This window comes from Spea bombifrons, chromosome 2 (assembly GCF_027358695.1).
Source record: "Spea bombifrons isolate aSpeBom1 chromosome 2, aSpeBom1.2.pri, whole genome shotgun sequence".
Lineage (NCBI taxonomy): Eukaryota > Metazoa > Chordata > Amphibia > Anura > Pelobatidae > Spea > Spea bombifrons.
This window is the reverse complement of record NC_071088.1, coordinates 87,961,483-87,988,588: the sequence shown is the minus strand read 5'-3', so window position 1 is coordinate 87,988,588 and position 27,106 is coordinate 87,961,483. Positions and strand designations below refer to the sequence as shown.

General features: G+C 44.2%; 1 protein-coding gene across 2 annotated transcripts; it reads right to left on the bottom strand.

Moving 5' to 3' along the window:
- Positions 1 to 317: 317 nt before the first annotated feature.
- On the bottom strand, positions 318 to 26,278 carry TAB3 (TGF-beta activated kinase 1 (MAP3K7) binding protein 3). Of its 2 annotated transcripts, none has more exons than XM_053455066.1 (8): positions 25,968 to 26,278; positions 16,194 to 16,383; positions 10,611 to 12,012; positions 9,342 to 9,502; positions 8,403 to 8,496; positions 7,342 to 7,431; positions 6,664 to 6,771; positions 318 to 1,238 (listed from the first exon to the last, which is right to left on the bottom strand). In XM_053455066.1, exons 2-8 carry the CDS (start codon positions 16,293 to 16,295, stop codon positions 1,099 to 1,101), a joined length of 2,097 nt encoding a protein of 698 aa, XP_053311041.1. In that variant the 5' UTR covers positions 16,296 to 16,383; positions 25,968 to 26,278; the 3' UTR covers positions 318 to 1,098. The 2 variants fall into 2 exon arrangements, with proteins under 2 accessions (XP_053311041.1, XP_053311042.1); XM_053455067.1 differs by having other exon boundaries at positions 16,263 to 16,383.
- Positions 26,279 to 27,106: the final 828 nt, after the last annotated feature.

Here is a 27,106-nt window from a genome sequence, read left to right as displayed (position 1 = left end):
ATATTTTTTTTTGATTCATTGATGTCAAGTGGGTCCTTTTGGAGCACAAAGAACCTTCTTGTGCTGTAAACTTCAACCAAAATTCACAAAATGGGAGACAAAAAAAAAAAAATATATATATTATGTGTGTGTGTACGTGTATGCATGTACCATAAACATACACACATCCATTGAAAATGGCCAAAAGTCAAAGGGTTCAGTAGACTTGAAACTAATGATGCCAATCTGCATGTACAGACGATATGGAGGAGTACTATCTTTACACCACTTTATAACATCTTTTAGGCTTGATCTTTCCATCACGCTCTCCACGAGCATTTCTTTTCTGGGGTGGTGATGTTCAAGGTGCCTCCAAGCTTTTAGGAATCATTTCATTAGGAGATAAAGATAGAGAATACATGCAGCAATATTTCCATCTTCAGCCTTTGCTATATATATATATATACTAAGATTGTGAACATAACCAGTAGTTGGTTGGTACAGCTTGCTCGACACAGAATAAACAAAGGGGCTGAAATAACACTTCAGATAATGTGCTCTAAAAAGGTAAGGCTAAATCCTTTATTTCTCCCCCGCAACTTCTTATAAACAAGAATTTGGACATAATTACCCTGAAGAAAGCAGCAGTTACTTCTCTCTGTATAAGCATCATAAAATAGCATTTTGCGACAATACTAGCTCCCAACCACAGTCTTCATTCAGCAGGATACCTCTGGAAAGCAGAAGTAAGATTTCATTTTCCTTAAGAGTTCTGCTTAAGTCCAAAGAAATTGGTCTGTATCGGTAACCCCTCGCTCCCATAAGTAGAATGTTCTAGCTTCTGAAGAACAAACAATGGTAACCTATTGGCCTGCATCTTGAGACATGCATCACCTAAGCAGAGAGACTTTTGGTAGATTACCAACAGGGCTGTCCAGACATTGACTTTCATCTGCCTGTCTCATCTATAACCAACATCTTTCCAGCAGCACCACTGGAGTTGGGCTCAGCTTGCGGGTACGTCTGAATACAGTAAGGTCCCTTACTTCCTTTTGCATGCTAGATAGTATCTGGATATAAAACAAAACCTCAAGCAAAGTGAAGCCGTTTGCAGCGGACTCAGGTGAACCGAGGCATCTCGCACTGCTCACAGCGGTTTAGTGCCGGGTGGTTGAGGAACGTGCAACTATTGCAATTCCACGGAGACCCTTCAAAGTCTTCATCTCTTGCCGGCCTTGGGCTGGACTTCTGTCTATGGACTGAAAAAAGGAAAAATGTTTTGTGTCAGAAATTAGGTTACAAAAAAAAAAAATTAAAAAAAAAAAAGGCCTATAAAAATGCAGGAGAATATATTTACGCATTAATGTTCTGGCATGGAAGGGAAAAAAAACAAACAAAAACAAAGCAGGTGAAATTATTCTTTAGCCCGGGGAGTCTATTAAATATTATGAATACCTTAATGGCCTGTTACGTTTGGCTATTCATGATGAGGTCTATTGTAGCTTAATAACGTCCCTTGGCGTTAAACACCTGCTAGGAAATAAGGGTCACTGGAACCGTTTACCTGTTAAAACTCGGTATGCTTATGACAACATAAAGCAACATTTGACTATGTATCATTTGTAGAGGGAGTAACTGCACCGAGACACTTTCTGCTGTTGCTTAATGACAAAGTTACCATCAAATCAAACTTTACTTGCCATCCAGCTGACACCTCTTTCCCTTCTCATTTCAGTGCTGCTGGGGTAATAGTTGTGACCGCTATCTTAGCCAATAAAATGAGGACAAAATGAAGCTGCTGAAACAGTTTAATTTAAATACAAAATGTTGTGCCAGTCACTGCTTGGCTTCCATAGCCACATGGTGCCAGTCAGAAATCAACCATCAAATCAAAATGATATGTCAATTATCACATATTGCACTGTCAAACCCAAGCATTACGTTGTCAAATAGCGAAAGCTTTTTAGGAATTGTTACTTTAGTATACTCACTAGGATGGTTTAAACCAGGCATGTCCAAACTTTTTTCGAAGAGTGCCAGATTTGATGAAGTGAACATGTGCGAGGGCCGACCATTTTGCCTGACATTTTCTGAACCATTAAAATTAAATGTAAATTAACTATTTTATGCAAAGTTTATTGAAAACGGCATACCACATCTACCCCTTTCTCACTATCTCCCCTCCCTACCCCCCCTTCTCACAATCTCCCCTCTCCCTCCCTACCCCCCTTCTCACAATCTCCCCTCTCCCTCCCTACCCCCCCTTCTCACAATCTCCCCTCTCCCTCCCTACCCCCCCTTCTCACAATCTCCCCTCTCCCTCCCTACCCCCCTTCTCACAATCTCCCCTCTCCCTCCCTACCCACCCCCCCTTCTCACAATCTCCCCTCTCCCTCCCTACCCACCCCCCCTTCTCGCAATCTCCCCTCTCCTTCCCTACCCCCCCTTCTCGCAATCTCCCCTCTCCTTCCCTACCCCCCCTTCTCGCAATCTCCCCTCTCCTTCCCTACCCCCCCTTCTCGCAATCTCCCCTCTCCCTCCCTACCCACCCCCCTTCTCGCAATCTCCCCTCTCCTTCCCTACCCCCCTTCTCGCAATCTCCCCTCTCCTTCCCTACCCCCCTTCTCGCAATCTCCCCTCTCCTTCCCTACCCCCCTTCTCGCAATCTCCCCTCTCCTTCCCTACCCCCCTTCTCGCAATCTCCCCTCTCCCTCCCTACCCCCCCTTCTCACAATCTCCCCTCTCCCTCCCTACCCCCCCTTCTCACAATCTCCCCTCTCCCTCCCTACCCCCCTTCTCACAATCTCCCCTCTCCCTCCCTACCCCCCCTTCTCACAATCTCCCCTCTCCCTCCCTACCCCCTTCTCACAATCTCCCCTCTCCCTCCCTACCCCCTTCTCACAATCTCCCCTCTCCCTCCCTACCCCCCTTCTCACAATCTCCCCTCTCCCTCCCTACCCCCCTTCTCACAATCTCCCCTCTCCCTCCCTACCCCCCTTCTCACAATCTCCCCTCTCCCTCCCTACCCCTTCTCACAATCTCCCCTCTCCCTCCCTACCCCTTCTCACAATCTCCCCTCTCCCTCCCTACCCCCCTTCTCACAATCTCCCCTCTCCCTCCCTACCCCCCTTCTCACAATCTCCCCTCTCCCTCCCTACCCCCGTTCTCACAATCTCCCCTCTCCCTCCCTACCCCCTTCTCACAATCTCCCCTCTCCCTCCCTACCCCCCTTCTCACAATCTCCCCTCTCCCTCCCTACCCCCCTTCTCACAATCTCCCCTCTCCCTCCCTACTCCCCTTCTCACAATCTCCCCTCTCCCTCCCTACTCCCCTTCTCACAATCTCCCCTCTCCCTCCCTACTCCCCTTCTCATAATCTCCCCTCTTCCTCCCTACTCCCCTTCTCACAATCTCCCCTCTCCCTCCCTACTCCTCTTCTCACAATCTCCCCTCTTCCTCCCTCCCCCCTTCTCACAATCTCCCCTCTCCCTCCCCCCCTTCTCACAATCTCCCCTCTCCCTCCCTCCCTTCTCACAATCTCCCCTCTCCCTCCCTCCCCCCCTTCTCACAATCTCCCCTCTCCCTCCCTCCCCCCCTTCTCACAATCTCCACCCTCCCTCCCTTCTCACAATCTCCACCCTCCCTCCCTTCTCACAATCTCCACCCTCCCTCCCTTCTCACAATCTCCCCTCTCCCTCCCCCCCTTCTCACAATCTCCCCTCTCCCTCCCCCCTTCTCACAATCTCCCCTCTCCCTCCCCCCTTCTCACAATCTCCCCTCTCCCTCCCCCCTTCTCACAATCTCCCCTCTTCCTCCCTACCCCCCTTCTCACAATCTCCCCTCTCCCTCCCTACCCCCCCTTCTCACAATCTCCCCTCTCCCTCCCTACCCCCTTCTCACAATCTCCCCTCTCCCTCCCTACCCCCCTTCTCACAATCTCCCCTCTCCCTCCCTACCCCCCTTCTCACAATCTCCCCTCTCCCTCCCTACCCCCCTTCTCACAATCTCCCCTCTCCCTCCCTACCCCCCTTCTCACAATCTCCCCTCTCCCTCCCTACCCCTTCTCACAATCTCCCCTCTCCCTCCCTACCGCTTCTCACAATCTCCCCTCTCCCTCCCTACCCCTTCTCACAATCTCCCCTCTCCCTCCCTACCCCCCTTCTCACAATCTCCCCTCTCCCTCCCTACCCCCTTCTCACAATCTCCCCTCTCCCTCCCTACCCCCCTTCTCACAATCTCCCCTCTCCCTCCCTACCCCCCTTCTCACAATCTCCCCTCTCCCTCCCTACCCCCCTTCTCACAATCTCCCCTCTCCCTCCCTACCCCCTTCTCACAATCTCCCCTCTCCCTCCCTACCCCCCTTCTCACAATCTCCCCTCTCCCTCCCTACCCCCCTTCTCACAATCTCCCCTCTCCCTCCCTACTCCCCTTCTCACAATCTCCCCTCTCCCTCCCTACTCCCCTTCTCACAATCTCCCCTCTCCCTCCCTACTCCCCTTCTCACAATCTCCCCTCTTCCTCCCTCCCCCCCTTCTCACAATCTCCCCTCTCCCTCCCTACTCCCCTTCTCACAATCTCCCCTCTTCCTCCCTCCCCCCCTTCTCACAATCTCCCCTCTCCCTCCCTCCCCCCCTTCTCACAATCTCCCCTCACCCTCCCTCCCTTCTCACAATCTCCACCCTCCCTCCCTTCTCACAATCTCCACCCTCCCTCCCTTCTCACAATCTCCACCCTCCCTCCCTTCTCACAATCTCCCCTCTCCCTCCCCCCCTTCTCACAATCTCCCCTCTCCCTCCCCCTTCTCACAATCTCCCCTCTCCCTCCCCCCTTCTCACAATCTCCCCTCTCCCTCCCCCCTTCTCACAATCTCCCCTCTCCCTCCCCCCTTCTCACAATCTCCCCTCTTCCTCCCTACCCCTCCTTCTCACACACTCCCCTCTTCCTCCCTACCCCTCCTTCTCACACACTCCCCTCTTCCTCCCTACCCCTCCTTCTCACACACTCCCCTCTTCCTCCCTACTCCTCCTTCTCACAGTCTCCCCTCTCCCTCCCTACCCTTCTCACGATCTACCCTCTCCCTCCCCCCTTCTCACGATCTACCCACTCCCTCCCCCTTCTCATGATCTACCCACTCCCTCCCTACTCCCCTTTGTAGGTCACTTACCGTCAACTCCTGTGTTGGGAGTGTGAGGCGTTTGTCTCGGGTGCCGGCGCTCAGCGTGAAGCGCCGGCACCCGAGACAAACGCCTCACGCTTCCAACACTGCACTCTGGGCAGCGCAGAGGCAGGCGGCGGCGGCAGCAGCAGCGGCGGCGGCAGCAGAAGAGTCCTGGATTTCTGTCAGTCAGGGGGGCCCAAGCGGTCGTTTTCAGCAACCGCTCGGCACCCCTTGGGCCCCCCTGACTGGTAGAACTCCAGGGCCCGGTCGCAGTCGCGACCCCGGTAGTTCTGCCACTGCCTACAATTTCTTCATCAGATGCCCTTGTGGCTGTGTGTGCCGGCGCAGGGAGAAGGAAAGCCCAAATCTAGCGACGTCCGAGATCGCAAGATTTTGGGCTTTCCTTCTCCCTGCGCCGGCACACACAGCCACAAGGGCATCTGAAGAAGAAATTGTGTAGGGGAGGGTTAGATTTCAACCCTCGTCTACAGTCAAACATGAACCCTTTTTAAAGTTACTGTAGACGAGGGTTGAAATCTAACCCTCCCCTACACAATTTCTTTATCATATGCCCTTGTGGCTGTGTGTGCCGGCGCAGGGAGAAGGAAAGCCCAAATCTCGCGCTTTCCTTCTCCCTGCGCCGGCTGATGACGCCAAGTCCCATGGCTCACCTGGGGGGCCGTATCAGTCTGGAACGCGGGCCGCAATTGGCCCGCGGGCCGGACTTTGGACATGCCTGGTTTAAACCAAGTCTTCAAAGTGGACTTGAGTAGGGAAACAACCAAGCACTGTTGCCACAATTTGAAAACATCTATTTGATATTGAATGGTGATCAAGGCTCTGGAGTCTTGCACTGTTGCCCATCCACTCTTGGCATTAGTGACACAGATCCCTCCAGAGTTACATCCCACTATTTGAAGCGCAACACCTGCAAGCCTCAGCTTCTGGCTACTCCCCTGTCTTCTCCATCACTATTAAAAATTTCTAAATCTACCCCACACACCAAGTTTGCTGCTTTGGCATTACACTTGATGCTCCTCTCTCCTTAACTCCTGAAATCACTGACTGTCCTTACTCTCCAGAACAAAACATCTACTCCTGACCTACAGAGTCCTTAACAACATTGCATATCTCTGCCCTAATTCTCTTTTTTACTGCCCTTGTCGCTCTTCCCACTCAACCCACTACTGGCATCCACTGTATTTACTCTGCTGTACCTACACTCTACACAGCTCTGTCAGACCCTTTCCTATTTAATCTTTAAATGCTCACTAATAAAGGGAGAGAAGCAATCCATCCTAATGCCCTCAACTTGCATCATGAAACAATGCTTATAAAACACCATGTACACAAGGGACTCTCATGCACACGATATTTCCATCCCATTTGATTGGGGGTATGTAACATACACACACCCATCAGGCTCTTTGCCTAAAGGCAACATCTGTCTTCTCTATGTGCCGACCTCCCTAATCCTTCAGGAGAAACATTGATTTTCATATGAATATGTTCATGACGTATACCTACCAATATCCGGAGATCCTGCAGTAGGTAACTCTGGAGGGTCAGCCTTCACTTTTGAGGTCACACTTATTCTTCTGGCTTTCCTTTCCCCTGAAGCGGAATCTGAGGGTTCTGATGAAAACAAATGAAAATCGGTTTCTTAGACACCTGCATTAGGGCCCTTCTTAACCTAAAGCAGAAGGTGGCATTGCACAGCGTGTTATGAGCATTGCTCATGTACTGCTCAATAATCCCTCTAAAGGGAAAAAGGTTATTGCAATATTTATGTCACCTGATAAAAAGCCATTCACACTACCACAAAGTTTTCAGAAAATACTTTTGACAGCTGTAACACTGCTTTGTGTGCTTTGCTAATCCAAGACAACCATGCTACATGTTAAATTGCACGATGCCTCTGTGTTAATCTACCAGGTAACTACGTATTTAAAGAATGTCTACGGGGAAAAGTAAAGACTTTATAAACTCTGCCATAAAGCAATTAAAATGGCTGTGGACTGCGAGGAGTGGCACCCAAGTATCATGATAACCTACAACGTCCAGGTGCTGCTCTTAAAGAAAAAGATTTCGCAACATGATCGCTCCCATTCCAAGTTCCTTCGTGGCATTGAAGTAAGCATTAATATTAACCTAGTAAAGCTGCTCAGGTCATTTAACCCCTTCTTCAAGGCGAGTACTACATACCGGCTTTACATGTGTTTGGGGGTACAGCGGGACCAGGAGCCAGGTTTTCGTAAAAGTTACTCATCGCCTTCACATCAAGCTTTCCCATTCCTAGTAAGGAGAAACAGAACTGTATCATTTCTTATACCACACAGTGAAGTGCAACGAGTTCGGAGGCAACTCACACACACACAGGCAAAGCAATGAGTTTAACCATTTCAGAGCTAATCACGTATGAGATCCAGGCAAAGAGGACCTAGGATGCCCATCGTGTAGCTAATACATGGAACATGGCAGCATTCTTGCGTGTAATGGGGGTGCTGAATGGCATCCCTTGTGTGGTTTGATTTTCCCATACAGACAAAAGCTTTTAAGATTATAACATAAACATTCATGAGTGTCCCCCTTTACTCATGTGTTCTTTTAAAACCGGGATTTTGTGATATTCATAAATACCTATAAAAACTGCCATTTCCAGAGTGGTAGGACAGGTATGCTTTCATTAAAAGAGGGAATGGCTTATCATAGGCAACCGATGCAAGAGGACAATTCAAATGTATTATCTTTTCGATTGCAGCCTTTTTTTTTTCACTGAAGGGCTTTAGAGACCATTACCTGCTGGGAAGCAAATAGACACTGTGTGTTTAATGTAGGATGCCATGAGATTTAATGTGAGGCCAGTTAATCTTAATGAATACTCGAGATTAAGAATTTGCAGTTCCTTTGCAAATTAAATTTCCTTTGCCTCAAGTTAACAAAAACAGTTTTGTAATCATTCACTAAACTGTGCTCACTAAAATGTAATATATATATATATATATATATATATATATATATATATATATATATATATATATATATATATATATATATATATATATTTTTTTTTTTTTTCTTTTTTTTATTGCTTGTAATACCTTGATGGTCTAGCATTTTTTTCAACCCTGCAACCTCCCGGGGTAGCCAACACACCCCTAGGTTTGCAAGGAAGGTCCTGCATGCTCTTATTTTAAAAGGCGTTCATTAGCCACAAACACTGATTGCGCAACACATTTGGTATTGTGCGATATTTTGAGATATACCTCTTGATTGCAGCAGGTCTACTTCTTTCACGGTACAATCTATGTTAATTTGGAGTTTCCTATTGAGGTTTCGCAATCTGGTCATTTCTTCTGGCTGAAAAAAGGAGAAACTAGTGAAGAAAAACAACATTAATTTTTGCTTGACTAACAAAGACATTAATCAGAAATTAGTTTTCCGGTTAAGGAAGGAAAGCAATTCACTCATAAAGCAGACCTCCCGTGACCGAGCCGGGGCTGGACAAATCCCTGCGAAATACAGGAGACGGACAGAAAACGCTAGGAGTCAAGAAGGGATGCAATCAAGAGCAGCATCGGGTACCAGCAATATGCGTGATGTCTCAAAACCCAACTTGGAATTTATGCAACCTTTAGTAAGCACTTGTAAAGTATTATTAAAGAGTAACTAAATTTAATTGAATACATTTTTTGATGCAGATTTATATTTTGCAGCTTTTACATCACACCCGCCTCTTCACTTCTTCCTTCATCACATATCGGAAATCTATTGTTGGTCCACTCTGTTTTCTCAAACCTCCCACAAATGAAAAATCATATTGCATTAACTGCAAAACACTATGGGGTGATTTTCAGAAGGGTCATATGTCAGGGTAACAACCGGTGTCCTTCTACAGACATTTAGGGACATCCTGGCAAATACTTAATTGAAAAGCACAGCAATCTAGGCTGAGATTTACGTGTGCAGCAGATCTCGGTTTGCACACTAAAGCATCACCGAGTGATGGCCCAGAATTAGGCGAAAGGGTACTTTTAGTTAAATAAATTGTAAAAAGTCCTGAGAACAATAATAAAGGATGTTGCTGTACAAGACACAGCATTGTTTTGGAAGAATGCTCCTTTAAGACTTGTTTTACCGAGGGAAAGTTCTAATGATGCTTGCGTTAGTGTATAGAAAAGTTAACGGCACGTGCAAACCCGTACAGTAGGAATCGCCGTTGTACAGCTCACTCTTCGAAGGCGCCGCTGCATGAGATCGTGTTCCATCGCATTCACCTCCGCCTTCAGGTTCTCCAGCTCCTCCTTTTCCATTTTCAGCTCTTTAGCTAGTCTTTCCATTCTTGCTCTTTGATGAAGCAATAAGGCTGGGAGTGGTTGGACACAGAAATAAATACACAGACACACACCAATTTCTAATATACCTGCTTTTACTATATTAATAATAATAATAAATAATATTATTTAAATAATAATAATTCTTGTTGTCCAAATGCACCGGCTCACAACTACGCTGTTAAGGAATATTCAGAAGGTTCAGGCCCCGTTAATGCCATTTCATTGCAATGGTCGTGCTCTTCACTTCTCGCACGCTTACAGACGCGCCGGATAATGCCAAACCGCTCCAATCTTCTTAAACCTAATGCAGAATAGCCAGGCTGTGACCTCCATCGCGCTCGCAATCTGTTAAACTAGCTTTCTAGCAATGTCACAAAGCAGGCTAAAAGCACAGAACTCGCACTCTCAAGCGCACGTACCTTCTAATGCATCTGCCTTTTCCTCAAACGCACGGCCCTGGTTTTGCTTATTCTCCTGCATGCTGCAACGTGCATTACATGTGTAATCCAACACGGATTATGGATTAAACAGAGCGCACTTCGGACTCCTAAGGAAACACTTTCCTAACACAATACACTGGATCTGCTAAACTACAGAACTTAATGCGAGCCGTAAACAAAGCAATGTATTACAAGTTAACAGACATTTACAGCATTAGATTATAGTGAAAATGGTGGAGAGATATTTTTAATAGCTGAAACAGAAGCGTATAGTCCAGGGCATAGCGCTGCAAATTTAAAAAAGAAAATATTCACAAGTTTGAGGGACTGTGCTGCAAGCAACAAACTTGCTAAGAATGAATTACATGCCAAATGTATTATATTGCATGCAAATAATTAAGGATCATAGGATTAAGAGTAATTTGGAGGCTCTGCTCCTAGTTTTCTAACGCGTGTAGAACTGAGGCCATATTCTGAATAAATAAAATATTAAAAAACATAAAGGTATATAATTTATGCAAGACAAAAGTTAGCTTTAAGCATAAAATCTTATATTTTGAAGAGCTCCTATGCTTTCAAATCACAACCACACTAAATCTACGCCATATTAAATATATCAATGCAAAGGTGAAATCCTATTTGTACAAGTTCATGTGTTAACTCAATTTGTCACAAATAACAGTAAAAGAACTGGTACCTTGGGTGTAGGCATAATCGTCTGAACCAGAACTAGTGCTCCTATTGTAGCTATGGATTCCTTTCTCTACACCCGAAGTTGGCATCAAGGAGATGGGCTGTATAGGTTCTGGCGCTCCAGGATGTTGTTCTTGGTCCACAATGTTTAAAAGATTTTCAGTGGGGGTACGTCCAACTGTAATTTTAAAAACGGTTGGATTTGACGGAGACATCAGCACACGTGAAGAAGGAGACTGAGAGCCAGGGGTGGCGGGTGGCTGGCTGTAGGTAATATACAATGGGTTTGCACTGTAGGGAGGCTTTGGCTGGTTGGGTATCCCTCTGGAAGGCGAGCCGGACCGTGTACTTGATGCATAAACAGGGTGAGGATTCCTTTGGGAAGACTGATTATTTATTGGCGAGGGACTTCTGTTCATTGCACTTCCAGGTCTCTGTGGCGACTCGACTGTGATTTCTATCTTGTTCATAGACCCCTTGTTAAGACCAGATCCATAGGGAAGATAGGATACTGAATGGCTACTTTGCTTTGGATAAGCAGGGGGTGCTTGCTGATACGGGTGAGGCGGAACAGTTGATGGACTGGGTGGCATGAAGACCTGTGATGTCTGGTGGCTCAGCTGGTTTGGCTGCACTTGGTGCTGTGGGGAATTGTAGGGAGAAGTGCACTGAGATGTAGGAGGAGAACGAAAAGCAGATTGCGAAATCTGAGTCTGTTTAGGCGAATACTGTGGAGGCTGATAGCTTGGCGGATAAAGAGGAAGTGGACAAGGACTGTACGGAGAAACTTGCGGAGAGGTAGCCCAAGGCGTGCTCTGTGGAGTCTGCCGTCCAGGAGAATTTTGAGAAGACTGTCTAATGTAAATAGAACCGGGGGTCCCATAGGGATTCTTTTGAACTTGAGGAAGTATCTGTAAAGCCCTGGGCACGTTGTGACCAGACTGTATATTCTGCGATACTGTTACAGTTATTGGATTTGTACTGTAGCGAGGTATGTGCATATAAGTAGGCAGAGGAGATTGCATAGCAGGCGTGCTGACACCTGGCTGCTGAAGAGACTGTGGCGGTGGGGTTGGCGAATTTCGACTCTGGTCATTCAAAAAGAATGGATTGTAGTTTTGTGCCACAACAGCTGGAGCAGAATGGGGCTCCTGAACCAAACAGATAAATTTGCCTGAAGCATGCTGTGGGTCAATGTGCCCATCACTCGAGCTGTGAACCAGAGGGCGGCCATTAACCTGCTTGCCATCTCCCAGCTGGTAATTGGCATTAGGATGGATTCCAAGGTTGATGTGCAAAAGATTACTGTTCAGTCTCGTGTCATCCACATTTTGACATTCCATGTACAGGTACTTGCAGCTCTCTTGTGTCAGGGCTCTGCAACAGGCATCGATGTTGCTGTTGTTCTTTAACACATAGAAAAGAAAACCAACATTACCAAAATGTATCAATGCGAAAAACTACAACACATAGTAGGTTAGAGCTTTACTGTTTGCAGCTTTTGTAGCCAGGCGATCCTGAAACACATGCACGACAAACATAATCATACAAGGATGAAAAATAGCCTGATTTATAATACTTGTACAAATCTCAATGACAAATATTTGCATATGGTGACGTCAAGTCAGATTTTTTAAATAAATAGGACTGCAAATATTGCGCAGTAGGATTTTTTTTCATTTAAATATTTACATAAGTGGGCAATACTTCTTCAAGTGCCACAAAACAGTATCTTACATTAACTTAAAGCGTTTTATGCATGTAATAAAAATCGAATTGTCTGTCTTGCCCATTTGAAATACTCTGAAATAATGCCACGTTATGACCTCAATTCACTAGCAATGAGGTTAGAATTTTACTATTCCTTTAAGTCATTTTAAGACAACCACCACCAAAATAATTAACAAAAGAAAAAGACATAGTAGTAATTTTAGCATAATGCTATGTAAACCCAGAAATAAGTTTACAAGGAGGAATGTACCGCACTACTTTACATGGCTTTATCAGAACGTAAAAATGGGCCAGGACTTCAACAGCACCATCCCTCTACATAACCCACGAGGACCTGAGTCTGCGTTCACAATATCTTTATTGTCAAAGGGAATCCAAAATGGCAGACAGGTCCGTCAAATATAAATAATGGGAAAACTCAATACCCTACAAGGTTCCCCGACCTTCACCTGATGTACAGATCAACCCCAGCACATTGCATAGTTTAACCCAGGGCTCGACAAATCCCAGGCGCCAGATCGCCATGGCGACAGAGAATTTTGTCCTGGCGCCTAGGTTTTGTCAGCCTCTTACATCCAGAAAAAATTATGGATGTAAGAGGCTGAGTCACCACACGGGGGCGCTGCTGCTGCTGTCTGCCCAGGGGTCTGGGCAGACAGCACAGCCACTCAGAGCCCGCCCCCCGAGCCTGAGATCACTCCCACGGAGTGATCCTGTAGGCTGAAAACGCGGTTGCTGCAAAACCAGCAATCGTGTTTTCAGCTGCCACAGGCCGCTTCAGGAAAGGGGACCTGACCCAACACCCCCCCAGCTGCCTGATCGCTCCATGAGAGCGACAGTGCAACGTTAACCCCTTCAATGCCGCGATCGCGGCATTTAGGGGTTAATTCCCGTTTTGTACGGGGCTCTGCTGCTGGTGGTCTGCTTGGAAGCCCAGGCAGACCAGCAACAGCAAAAACGAGCCCCCACAAGCCCTTTGATGATTCCTGTAGGCATGGAAGCCTACAGCAGTCATCAAAGACTCCCCCCTGCAATGGCTGGTCTATAGACCAGCAATTGAGTCCCAGCTGCCAGAGGCAGCTTCAGGGACAGGGGAGAGGGTTCTTCGGTCTCCACATGAGTGTGGAGACCAGCCAAAACACCCCCTGCTGCCTGATCGCTCCCTGAGAGAGGCAGTGCAGCGTTAACCCCTTCAATGCCACAATTGTGTATGACACATTCGTGGCATTGCAGGGGTTAACATTTGTCCCCACAAGCTTGTGGGGACTAAATATCAGTCAATGCTGTGCTCCAATGGAACATCAGCATCGAAAGAGTTAAAAAAAAAAAAAATAATTAAAAAAAAAACAAAAAAAACAGCACTGACCTGAAAGTCCAGGGTGCTTCCAGGTCAAACGCTGTGAGTTTAGTAAGTGGGCTGATGATGATCAGATCACTCCTGACCAACTGTTAGTTTAAAAAAATCCTGGCTCCTAACTTTTTTACCTGGCGCCTAGATTCACAACAAATTTGTCAAGCCCTGGTTTAACCAAAACAAGCCAGAACGAGACACTGCTTGTGAATGAATGGCTGGCAGTTGCACGTCTATAGCTACTAGTAATGGCAGCTTCTATTGGAGATGCACCTTATCTTCTGGAGCTGTGTGACTGGCAGCTCATGGGCTCAATGAGTTGTGTTCCCTTACAGTAAGGAACTCTCATCTTAGCTCACAAAAGGGGAGAAGGGATGTGGTTAAGTTACACTCATCAGCCTATGTTAAGAGTGGCATCCAGATCCCTGCCTGCAAGCAGATATTGCTGGCTGTCCTGAAAGGGCAGATCATTATTTCAAGCACAAGCCCTTCCTTCCCTTAATGTTTGGGGCAAAATCACAATGTCTATCAAAACAGTGTAACTGTTTGAAGGGGAATTATAAGCAAGAACCTAACGCACCGTGGGATTCTAGATGTGTAAAGTTAAGTACTTTGCAGAGCTATCATTCAAAATCTCAGAAGGTATATACTCTGTAATGAAGACATTAGCACGGGTGCCGTTCTTTGCTGGCTTTACCGCCAGGTAAAAGAATAAGACCACATTTAGACTTCTTGATTTTATTGCTGTTTCAGGCTGCCAGAGTTATTTCCTGCAATGGCGTCTTGACTTCTTTTTTTTCTGCAGGATTATTATAGCGCTATGACATACCCATCATGCTATGCAGTATCACTCTGAATTCGTCTGCCCTGAAGAATGATACTGGCGCATAGCTAAGGGATGTAACGGGTATATGATATCAATTGATGGCTTTGCCATCTTACAATGAACATTAAGTACACTTAACACATGCAAAGCAAATACTAGAACACATTTTTCTCTTGGACACTTGAACAGCGGGTGCATATTATTCAGAGCGTTTCCTAGCCCCTTGGGATGAAATTATACGTGCATATTATAACTATGGCAATATGCACTGGTTTTTTTCCAAGTGGGGCAGCGAAGTGTTAAATTTGATATTTTGGGTCAGCTAGGGGAATATCACTGGAACTAAACCAGCCATTCCAGGGCAGAAAAACATTCATATGCCCCTTTCTCTGAAGATCTCTGTACATTATAAGCAACACAGGCATCAACGGAAGTGCTACGCATTATTATTATTAAGATAATTATTATGTCCGTTTGTAAGCTCTTCCTTGTGCTCTACAGTGAAGAACTATGAAGAACGTGTTAAAAGAAAAATACAGCTGGCATCATTTATCACTTCACTAACAAGTATTGAAAATATGAGATGCAGGCAATTTTTATGGATTATAATTTATTTTTTTTTGCATAAAATGCACGTTATTAATTCTCCACAAAAAATGCATTATCTATAGTATACTTTTCAGAAAGTTTCAATATTCCAAACAGCATTACTTAACCAAGCCCCCCCAAAGGTGTGTGTATAATATATATTATATACACATACATATATATATATATACACACACACACGGGACTCCAGAGTCATGGTACCATTATCATTTTTGCATCGGCTCTCAAAAAGACACGTTTAAATCAAAACGTTGGCTTTTCTACATGTCATAAATAATTGTTTTTATTTTTTTCTCTACAAGCGTGCATGGGGCCTTTTTATTAAATTTTTTATGTCCTCAAAGATGCCATGGTGACATATTGTCATATTTTAATATACATGATCGCATACTGCTAATTACATTTACACCATGTCAAAATTATACCATTCAGTTTCACCCCTGAAATAAACCTACAAATTATGCTGAACAAAACAGATAAAGTCCAAGGGTGGCTCAAGCTGATCCGGTTACCCAAAAACGAATAATAGTAACCCTGTTCTCCTACATATAAAGAAGCTGTTCCTTAATGTGATCTGCCTCTATGCCTCCATTATATAAGGATATTTTAAACAAAACAAATTCAAGAGGCTCTCTAGGCAAAGGGGCCTTGGACGATTTCCAAGTTAATATTAATGTGTTCTCTTTCTGACATTCTAACTGCAGACCTGGGTTTAATAATTCACCTACCATTACTTCAAAAGGCAAACTCAATGCTCAATTTTCACAGCAACCAGACAATAAATTGGTTTGATTACCATATCTGGTTTATTTTAGAATGGAAACTACACTTATTAGACACAGAAGCAGTTATTTTAGAAAATGATTACAGAACACAATGCATCTACAGTAGATGAGTTATGGCAAACCAAAGATGCAAAACCATCATTGTATATACACACGTTGTTTATTATACATAGGGGAGCACAGGCGAACACAAATACGACACAGAACTTTAACTTTATGTCAAAATAAAATGAGAAAGAACAAAAGACATGAGCTAGAGGTGGCTCTGACCACACCAGCACATACCTGCAACATGCACTGAGACACCACATCCGGTGGAATCTCAGGGAAGCGCTGCTGGAGATCATTTAATACCTGGATGTCCAGCTGGTGGCTGCTCTGCGCCATTACATGGATTGTTAGTGGACCCAAATCAATGGCTATGGGACTCAAAAATCCCTCCAGTGGATATATCTTCTGATGCTTCCTGCATTTTCTGGAGAAATAAAAAGTCATTTTTTTTATTTTTTTTTTTTTTATTATGAAGAATGCACTTATATCATTTAAAAAAAAAATTATATATATATTTTACACACACTTTATAAATGACATAACACCTATATATATTCCACACACGCGTGAAAAGTATCCAATGGCCAATATGCAGTGCTCAGGTCTGATGTAGCAGGTTTCTACATTACATGTGCTGAATATATATATATATATACATATATATATATATATATATATATATATATATATACATATATATATACATATATATATATACATATATATATACATATATATATATACATATATATATACATATATATATATATGAACTCCACAGGCAGAATATATCTATCGGACGAAATACATTTCTAATCAGCAGAAAGTAGAACAATGGATCATAAAAGCAGGGGAAACATCCACTATGAATTGTTAAACTCCCTACCATAAAGTGGTAATAGCAGTTAAAATAATGATCGGCTCATCATGCTTCTTGTGAATTGGAACACATAATATGCATGCTTTTCGTTACCAAGCTCAACAAACAGCACAAACGACACTGTCATATTCCTAGAGAAAGCAGTCTATATGATCTTCTGTACAGTTTCATAAGTAACTGATGTGTTTAGCAACCTAGTATTGCGGTGCTCAAATAGCGGTGTTCTCGTCACAGAAATCACTCGGATGCAGGGCCGGGACTGGGACAAAAAATAGGCCCGGGCATTTCAGACTGAGCAGCCCATTTTTATGAAAAAATATGTACATACATATACATAATACTTGCTCATTCAACATGGGAAGCCTGAAGCCACAATTTAGTACAACTAATCCTTTAAAAAAATATTATAGAGTAAATAACACAATACCTTATCTTTTCCACTAAATGATTTCAGGGCCTTGAATGTTTTGTCCCCTGAAGTCACTACAAATTCAGGAGGGCATTTTATCTCTGGATAAGTAAAAATGAAATAGTTCCTACTGTAAATTAAGGAAACAAATAAGCACACACACCAGGATAGGCTCTGCCACACCGACACCCAAACACACACCAGGACAGGCTCTGCCACACCGACATCCAAACACACACCAGGACAGGCTCTGCCACACAGACATCCAAACACACACACCAGGACAAAAAAAAAAAAAAAAAAAAATGGTTCAGCACTCAACTCCCAGGAAGCTGGGAGCTAGCAGGAAAAAAAGGGCAAAACAAAATCAGAAAGCATAACAAAAATAGCAACGTTTGGCGGAAACGTTGCTTTTTTGTTTTGCTTTCTTTGAATAAAGTAACCTAAGGATTGGTTACAGGCTCTGCCACACCAACACCCAAACACACGCCCCAGGACAGGCTCTGCCACACTGACACCCGAACACACACACTAGGACAGGCTCTACCACACTGACACACACATCAGGACATGCTCTGCCACACTGACACCCAGACACACACACACACCAGGGCAGGCTCTGGACAGGCACACCGACACCCAAACACACCAGGACAGGCTCTGTCACACCGACGCCCAAACACACACACCAGGACAGGCTCTGCTACACCGACACCCAAACACACACACACAACAGGACAAGCTCTGCCACACTGACACCCAATCACAAACACCTGGACAGGCTTTGTCACACTGACAGCCGCATCCGGAGGGTTTCCACGGACGGTTTCACTCAGCCTGCCTGTGGCATCTTCGCCCCCAAAACAGCTTGCCTGTGGCAACTTTGCCACCAAAACAGCCTGCCTGTGGCATCTTTGCCCCCCTTACACATCCATGCTATCACACACACATATTCATTCACTCTTTCACAAATATTTATTCACTAATTCACAGATAATCATTCACTCATTCAGATATTCATTCATACATTGATACTCATGAATTCCCTCATTCAGATACTCATTTACATTTACTCATTCACAAACATTCATTCACTCACTCCTTCACATATACTCCTTAATTCATTCTTTCATTCAATCTCACATCCTCCATACAGCCTCCCTCACCTGAACTAATGATGTACGCGCCGCTCGCAGACTTCTGCAGATCTGCACAGGGGAAGCAGACGCGTAGCAGGGTCATGTGACGTACGTGACATACGTCACATGGTTCCGTTGGATTCCTGCGTCCCCCTGGCTGTAGAAGAGACGCTGCTCACGCGCGTCTGCCAGGTAAGTAGTGGGCCCGCTGCTAGAGTTACAGGCCCAGTCGCAGTTGCTGCGGGCTTAAGGGGCAGGTGCCCCTTTTGCCCTGCATTAAGGACGGCCGCATAGGCCCAGTCAGTCCGGTCCTGACTGGGCCTATTTTAAGGTAGGGGCCTGGAGCTGCAGCTCCATTAGCCCCTAAGTCAATCCAACCCTGCCGCGGCCTGGGCTGGCCCGGCCGCGGCCCTGCTCCGGCCCACCGGGCAAATGCCCAGTGTGCCCGATGGCCAGTCCGGGCCTGCTTGGATGGTTTCATCAAACGTTACAATACTTTCATACAATAGTTGTCCTTGGATAGGAAAACATTTTCCTATTTATACATCTTTCAATGCATCCCAGTACATTGTGTTGGGGGTGTGGCTAAAGGCAGTTAGGGGTGTGACCAGCACATAAAGGAGCGGGACCATCACCTACCCCCCCCCACATACATAAAGAGCCATCTGGTGGTGCTCAGCTTAAGAGCATTGTGAGGTGGCCAATGTGGCAGCAACAGCATAGACCTCATTTGACAGCTCCATGGCCCAGGATCAGATGATCTCCCCTGATCCCTACCGCCTGCAAAAGTGGGGCATGGGACAGTGCATGAAAATCAGGACTGTGTGAAAACAAGGACACTTGAGCCGTATGATGAAGTATAAATTACCTGTTTGGAGGTTGTACAGCACTCAAAATAATAAAAGAATCCCCCAGAGAGTTGATGCTTGTATATTACTCCTTGCTCCAGGTCTTAGAAATATACACAGCACACTAATTGTGTTTTATCCTTCAGCGTATGAAATGATCCCTGTTATTTTCTGCTGTGCACAGGAAATGCCAACACATCACATTTTAAATTGCTGCCTCGCCCTAAGCCAGGGAGACATGGCTCCATGAATTGTAGATCTTGTTGCCATGTTATACTGATCTCTACAGGTGTACTACATTCTGGCTAAACAGATTTCAAGCTGCCTGCTCCTGCGTGCTACACCGACCTGCCCAACCCTGCCCTGAGGTGTCGTGATAACAGCATTACAAAATAATTGCAAAACTAATCAATGCTGGCAGTCCTGAACGTGTGCTACAACTTGCTACCAGGATTTCAATCAAATGGTCAATGGGAGATCCTGGGAAAGTGTTACCCGGCACAGTCTGAGACTGTATTTGTTGCCATCCCAGTGGCTTGGGGTCTTCACATTGACTTTAACACATAACTGAGTGGAGGGGACGGCACTGGTGGCAAAAAAAGCGGTGGTAAAATTCTCATTTAAGGCCATGTTGGGCAGAATGCCCACCATGGCCTTAAATGAGAATTTTACATTCACTATTAACTGGGGTGTTTCTATAAAGTGACTTTTGGGTCATTATGAACGCCCAACCCCAATGAGCTTCTGCTGTAGGAAGGGCATGCCAGGTCCTGTATGTATATATTTCTGCACTCAGCCCTTACTCAAACTCAACCAGTATCCCAGAGCTGTTCCACCAAAACAGATCAGTCCATATAGAAGAAGAAGAAAAAAAGCACTCACAGAACTTTAGTAAGACATCATAACATTTGTAATATTAATATGTTATCATTGATTGCTTTCTTAAATCCTGTGAGTGAGTTTTTTTCTATATGGACTGATGATATATATACACATATATAGCCCAGGCACGAATACAACTAGCCGAATGTAACTAGAAATGAGACAGAGTTTAGAGATTCTTAAGACAACATACATTGTTATATTTCTGGGTTTTTTTTTTAATAATTCAATAGAATACACAGTAAAGGACACCTTGGTTTTCAAAATATATATGGAAAGAGAACACCCTTCCAGCCTTTGTCTTTCAAGTCACCAAACCCAGGAAGTTTCACTTTGCACATACAATAAGCCTGGAATGTTAACGGACGAGCGTGTGGTTTGGGCTTCTACTAAAACCTGCCTGGCTGGAACAAAAACGAGTATTTCACAATGTTCTAGACTCTGATCAACACACAAAGGAATAAAGATAATGGGTTTCAGAAACGCTGTCACCAACTACCTGCATTTGACCTCAGTCTGGGAGACTCCAGTCATCATATGCACTTTAATGCAAAATATAGCTACATGATCCCTTACATTTTCATGTGGGTACCCCGTTTGGAAATGCACAGGGAGGATTCTGTATTTGCTCCCAACATGATATACTTACTGCCAGTCGGGTCCAGCACTTGTCACACCACTTTGTGTAGTGCATTCATGAATTTGCTACCTGGTAGAGATGGTAAGGCCAGTTTGAGCATGAGAGGGTTAATTTGAGTGTTTCATATAGCGCCATCAAATTCCGTAGCGCTGTACAATGGGTGGACAGGACATAGGTAGTATATAACATAACAATTTGAAACAGAAACGGGCGGGGAGGGCCCTGCTCAAAGGAGCTTACAATCTAGAGGGTGCCAACAGGTTTAACAACATAAATTCCTCTTTTGAAGCTGGGACTCCAGCCAGGGCCCTTTGCAAAGTGTAAAATGTTACAGATGAGTTGCCTCTAAGACTAGCATCAATGTAAACTGGCTGAGTAATGCCAGCCCCTCATAGATGCCTGGATCCCCTCATGGATAGTGGATTATTTTGAAAAGCTAAGCGACCACTAGCAGTCAGGAAACCATTTCTTCCAGGGTTATATCCAACACAAACATCAATAACTCATAGATCATAACTTTAGAACGGGGAACGCACACCCTACAAAAAGGAAAAATATGGCTGGCGCAACTTAAGCCGTTTGGAAGGAATTGTGAAGTCTGTGGTATTGAGTCATTAGTAGCAAGTGTGACGTATCTATGGACTTTATAAACTGCAAAGAAAAAAATCCTAGATGCGAGAATAATCTCTCCGACGAGCACAAGAGAAAATAAAAACCAAATTGTCTATTTGGACTGGTACGGTTCCACAACACACAGGAGAGGTCACTTATGGTTCCTTTAGGTCCACCTCCTCTGGACCGGCTCAGAAGTGTGAGATGTACTGAGAAGGTATATATCTGATGATGGGACACGTCTAGTGTGCTTACTAGGGGCCAAGATATAATTTTCAGTAGAAAAAAGTGGAACCCTACAGACACAAAAGCTGTTATTTTACTCTCCAAGTGACTAGTTGGGTTTTCTGTTCGTTTCTCCTTTTAATTTTTATCTGTTTGGTGTAAATTGATGTTCTGCGCAACGAATGGCTTTGAGAGGTCAGAGAAACGTACTCCAGCAAATAGTTCCAGCAATGAAGATGAAGCTGGAGGAATGTCCCTATTCCAAGTTGGTGACACGGCTTCTTAAAAAGTAATCCACGTGCCTCACGCAAGTCTCAGTCACCACGTGTATGTTTTATTTATGACGTAGGCTGTGGAGACAGAGAATCGTACACTGACCATATATTAATGATGGAGTTAAGAGGTAGAGCAACAACACATGTCTATTATCAAACAAATCCTTGGCCAAATAACTTCTTATAATACTTTGTATTTACCGATCTGCAGAGTGCAGAGAACAGTGTCACGTTAGAGAAGGAAATTCAAGACGCACCCAAATACAGTACAAAACAGGCCATCCTAACCATTTCAGTTATTTCTGGCCCCTGGCACCTGTTATTCAGACATCTCCTGCCCTGGTCCCATACACAAAGCCATTTAGGGGACCTCAGGACCATTACGGGTCCCGCTTTAGCCATACAATCAAGGAAAGATGGGTGGATGAAACAGAACCCATTAAACAGCTAATAACCCTTGAAATATATTTCACCTTATACAAAATATAGGCTATATATGCTCGCTCTCCGTGGCGGATTTTCACTCGCGGTCATTCCATTTACTAGATGTCTGCATACAATGGAACTATTCGCCTCATATTTCTACTGGTTTATCTTCCGTTGACATAAATCTAGACCAAATGGTATACTTGCAAGTAAAGTGGCAGCCGCTGGCACAGATACCACCTGAATTCCCAATGATTTCAGAGGCCACATTTTGTAATGTTTAAAAAATGAACACATGCACAGCGCTGCAGAATATGCAGCAACAACCAAGATCGGATATTTGCAATAAGCCAACTGAAATAAATATCCAATAAGCCAGGGGTCAAGAAATGTGGTTTGGATCTAGGAGGCAGCAAAAAAGTTAGGAGCCAGCTCTTTTAGCTCCTCCATCATCCGGCACCTTATTCAGGGGAGCGGTAAAGCAGGTGCCATTAGACACCCAGCAGGGTCATTCAACGTGCATTCACAGCATGCGCGGTACCGCATGAAAACATAGGCGGCCCGATTCATGATGGCAGCTCTAGACAGTTTTTACCCCATTATCCTGCAAATAAATGCTTACATCGTAAAAATAAATAAATAAATTATATATATATATATATATATATATATATATATATATATATATATATATATATATAATGTGTGCATGCGCCACTACATTTACTGCTTATGAAAGGATATTTGTCATGTAATGAAAACCAGCTTTGGTACTAAAGGAAAAACCAGCAAAATGTGCCTTTTCCTTCTAAATCTGTGCAGAATTCTTGCCACCATTTTGATTAGTTCGGCCTAACTATATATTGCACACACACACACTGCCACACTTTTTTGCAATTTAGAACAGCTTCCAAAATTAAAACAAAAAAAAAAATTGTTTTTGAACCTGAAATCCCGTAAACCAGTTCTATAACTTGCACACATTTTAGAAAAGGCGATGCATTGAAAATTATCGTTAATGTCTTTTGTAAAAGGAGTTCCAATGTAAGAAAACTGGATAGGTAAAAAGAAACCGTTCAGTCATTTAAGAAGATTTGAGCGCAATTTGCATGTCTTTAGTCGACAAGCAGGCTTAGAATAACTATTGCCTACGGACAAACATCCAGGTATTGACAGGTATCGCTCTGAGCCAGACACCTGCACGGCCTTTACAAACCTGGGTGGGACATGGCTGTGAAGATAATGCATATAATTATTATTAGAAGTTATAATTGCATATTTAGTCGGCTTGTCGTCATGTCCAGGTATCACCCTTTAATAGATATGATCATTCCCCTCCAGGACACATGGCCGGTGTTACTGTAATCCAAAGTACTCATACTGGGAAGAATAAGAATCTTGGAATAACTTTGCCAGATCGAAGCCCTCCCGCTAAGCATGAAGCGTACTATAATGATCCGTCAGCCGCTCTGTCTCAGTCTGAAGGGGAGCAATATAATTAGAACTGAGTCAGGCTAATAAATCTACTTTTGCACAGTTGGGTGAAACTGACCCCAGCATTTAAAAGTCTAGAATAAATCATGCAAGAACAGCAAATAACAATGGCCCTTATTGGATTCACATCATGCCCTGCAAACTATCCGGCAACAGAAGTAGCCAAAGTACCCAAATATACCAAGAAGATCACGTTATGCCTCCTCAAAATAACAGGCTCATCCATCTCTACTTGACACTTTGTCTGAAGCGCCAGTCATTCATTCCTCAATACCATCAGACGTGAAAATACCCTTCATATACTCGTAGACCAAATCAAAGATGTATATGTATGTGTATATATATATATATATATATATATATATATATATATATATATATATATATATATATATATATATATATATATATATATAAAGAAAACAGAACTCTCATGTATTTTGAGGGATTGTCTATATATCCACTTCACTATAAATAGAAGAAATATAAATAGAAACATGTCATAAAACAAAAAAATGCCGTGTTATGCAACATGATTTATATACATTGACTTATACACTTAATGAATAGCCAACGTGGAATGTAATATCAGCTTTGCCGATCGCATTACTAGATTGTGTCGCAACAATAAATCGGACACCAAATGCTGAAACTGCCTACTACATGTTACCGGAAGCATTCGATCAATGTTTCCGCAGGCTAGGCGATATATGTACAATATAATAATAATATTATATTGCATGTACACATACACTTCATATTTTAGGCACACACAGACTGTGATTGCCAAAACACCAGGTAGCAGGTGACATTCTGATACTTTTGGATAAGTGGAAAAGCTATCTTTAGGAGCCACCTTTTAGGAGGGCACCCTTGTAATATTTGACTTTTTGCTACAGATGTTCGTAAAAACGTCTGTCACTTAGCTGTTGATTGCTTCATTAAGTTTAACGGCAGCTCCGCAGCTTACTGGTAGGCTTCACATAGCATTAATATGTGCCACCAAACCAAACCAAACCCTGACCATCTTACCATTACTATGTAACTATGTCCAAGACAAAGCCATGGATGAGCGAGGAAAACCAGTATGATTATAATTTAATAATCCATTTTAAATTAGCCATATATAAAGCCAGCTTTAATGCCAGCTGTCGGCCCACGTGTGACGTGTGTCACCAGGGCTGCATATGTTCCGTAAAGCTACTACCATGCACAGCGAAAACAGCAACGCAGGTCAACGAGATACCAGACCTTGCGTACAGGTACACTGCACAGAATATCAGTCGGTTTCATTCATGTTCCAGGGCCATATCCACTAGATTCTTACTGATCTGGAAACTTTCTAGGTTACTTTTTTCCTCGGATGAAAAGCTCAAGGAAACGCAACTTAAATTGTCTCTGAAATAGATCCATTCTACGACACAGCGAAAGCAAAAGAATAAAGCATTCCCAACACCGCCAAATATATTGGGAGTGATCGCCGTAACCTGAAAACAAACTGAAATCGTGCCAAATCGTATTGAGAAAGGATCGGAATACAATAATTGCAAACCGCGTTACAGCGACAACCTGATTGCAAAACCATAGGGAAAAAGAAGTATGTTGTAACACTACCAAAAGAATACACACACACACACTAATATATATATATATTTTTTTTTTCTGGGTCACTACTTATATGAGGTTTTGTTTCCTTCTAATTAAAAATATCTGACAGGTATGCAGAACAATTTATTTGTTTACTGTTGCCAACTCATTGCTCCCACTAGCTCCAACTGCTGCTGCAGGGAGTTACTCATACGATGCAATCACCATGGTAACCAGTGGCATGGACCTAAAGCACCAGAAGTTCTCTCTGTCTCCAGCTGTCACTGTGGTCTCAGGCTAGCACTAGGTCCAGGCTTAGGCCCCTGTCTCTTGTGCTGTCACTAAATGCAGGGGTGCTTCCTTGTCACTCTCTCTCCTGGGTTTTTTTCCTCCCCGTTATCATCGCGTACTAGTGTCTCCCTTTGTCTCGTGTTATGGGATTGTGAGCTGTGTCTGTCACTGGTTCCCTCCCGCAATCAGTAAGTCCAGCCCTATCTGTCACTAGGCGAGCCGTTACCCTCCCCTGAAGCGCTGCAGCTTCCCCCTGAACACACGGGTTTAGAAGCTCAGCTAACAAAGATATGGCCTTACCCCTAAAAAAGCCGGGGCTCCCCCCTGGTCCAGTGCCCCATCAGGGTGTCCGCTCGTCTGTCTGTGGCGCAGACTGTCAATGCTCCATACTGGACAGGAAGCTGCAGGCAGCTGGTTTTGCTTCTTCTCAACGCACCGGCCCCGGCCCACGCAGCCCTGACCTGCAGGGCTTTAACCAGCCGACCAAAGAAACCTGCGACAACGTCCCGTATTAACGAGGCTTCCGCACTGATTCAGGGCACCGTAAGTATACCGAAACCAGTGCGCTGTATTGTTCCGTGTCAGATCCGCTTTACAGGTTCCCGTCTCACTTCCGGGATCCGGTCCCGTGGGGTGATGACGAAAGCGGGAGCTGGCTGCGGGGTGCGCGTGTCACGTCTCGCGTGAACTCCAGGCGTTCCATTCATTCGTTCAGAGCGGTGACAACCTGTGTGAGAGAGATGTGGTCATGCACATCCCAAGTGTCCCTGTTTCGTTTAGCCAGTCCCTTTTGAGTTCTAATTTATTTGTGTCCCTCTGTAACAGGAGCTGCTCCTGTTAACATGTGGATCTTATTAATATATATGTGTTACTGTATTTTGGCTGTTCGTTTCTGTAGTTAATATGTTATTTTATGATAAGTTATAATGTTTTGTTTTTTTAGCTCTGTGCTAATTATGCTCTCCCCAGTAACCGTATCCCTTTGTGACCACTTGCGGGTGCCATCACCCAAATAGTAGGCATCGTTCTGATTGGTCCCTGTGTCACCTTCAACAGCCCATTGGCTATAGGAAACTATACCTGTACACGCCTTGTTTGTGTTCTCATCATAACCTTATCCTGTGTACATAACAACCTATTTCCCCCCAATAAACAGTATTTGTTTTCCAGTGATTCCAGTGTCGTATCGTTATTTTGGTTGTAGAGATCGTTGGGAACTATTTTTCCCTAGAGCAGTATCCTTACTTCGAGAACTGGAGCAGATACCCATCTGTAGCTGGTCGCACTGTCACTGTCATGAATCATTGCTCCTTGGCAATTATGTTAACACACACCTGAATCCTTCAGACCATCAAACTGCTAAAACTTTGGTTTTTATAGAGGTAGTCGCACACGCTGATGATCAATTAGGGCACTTGATTAGCAACACCTGTCTGCTA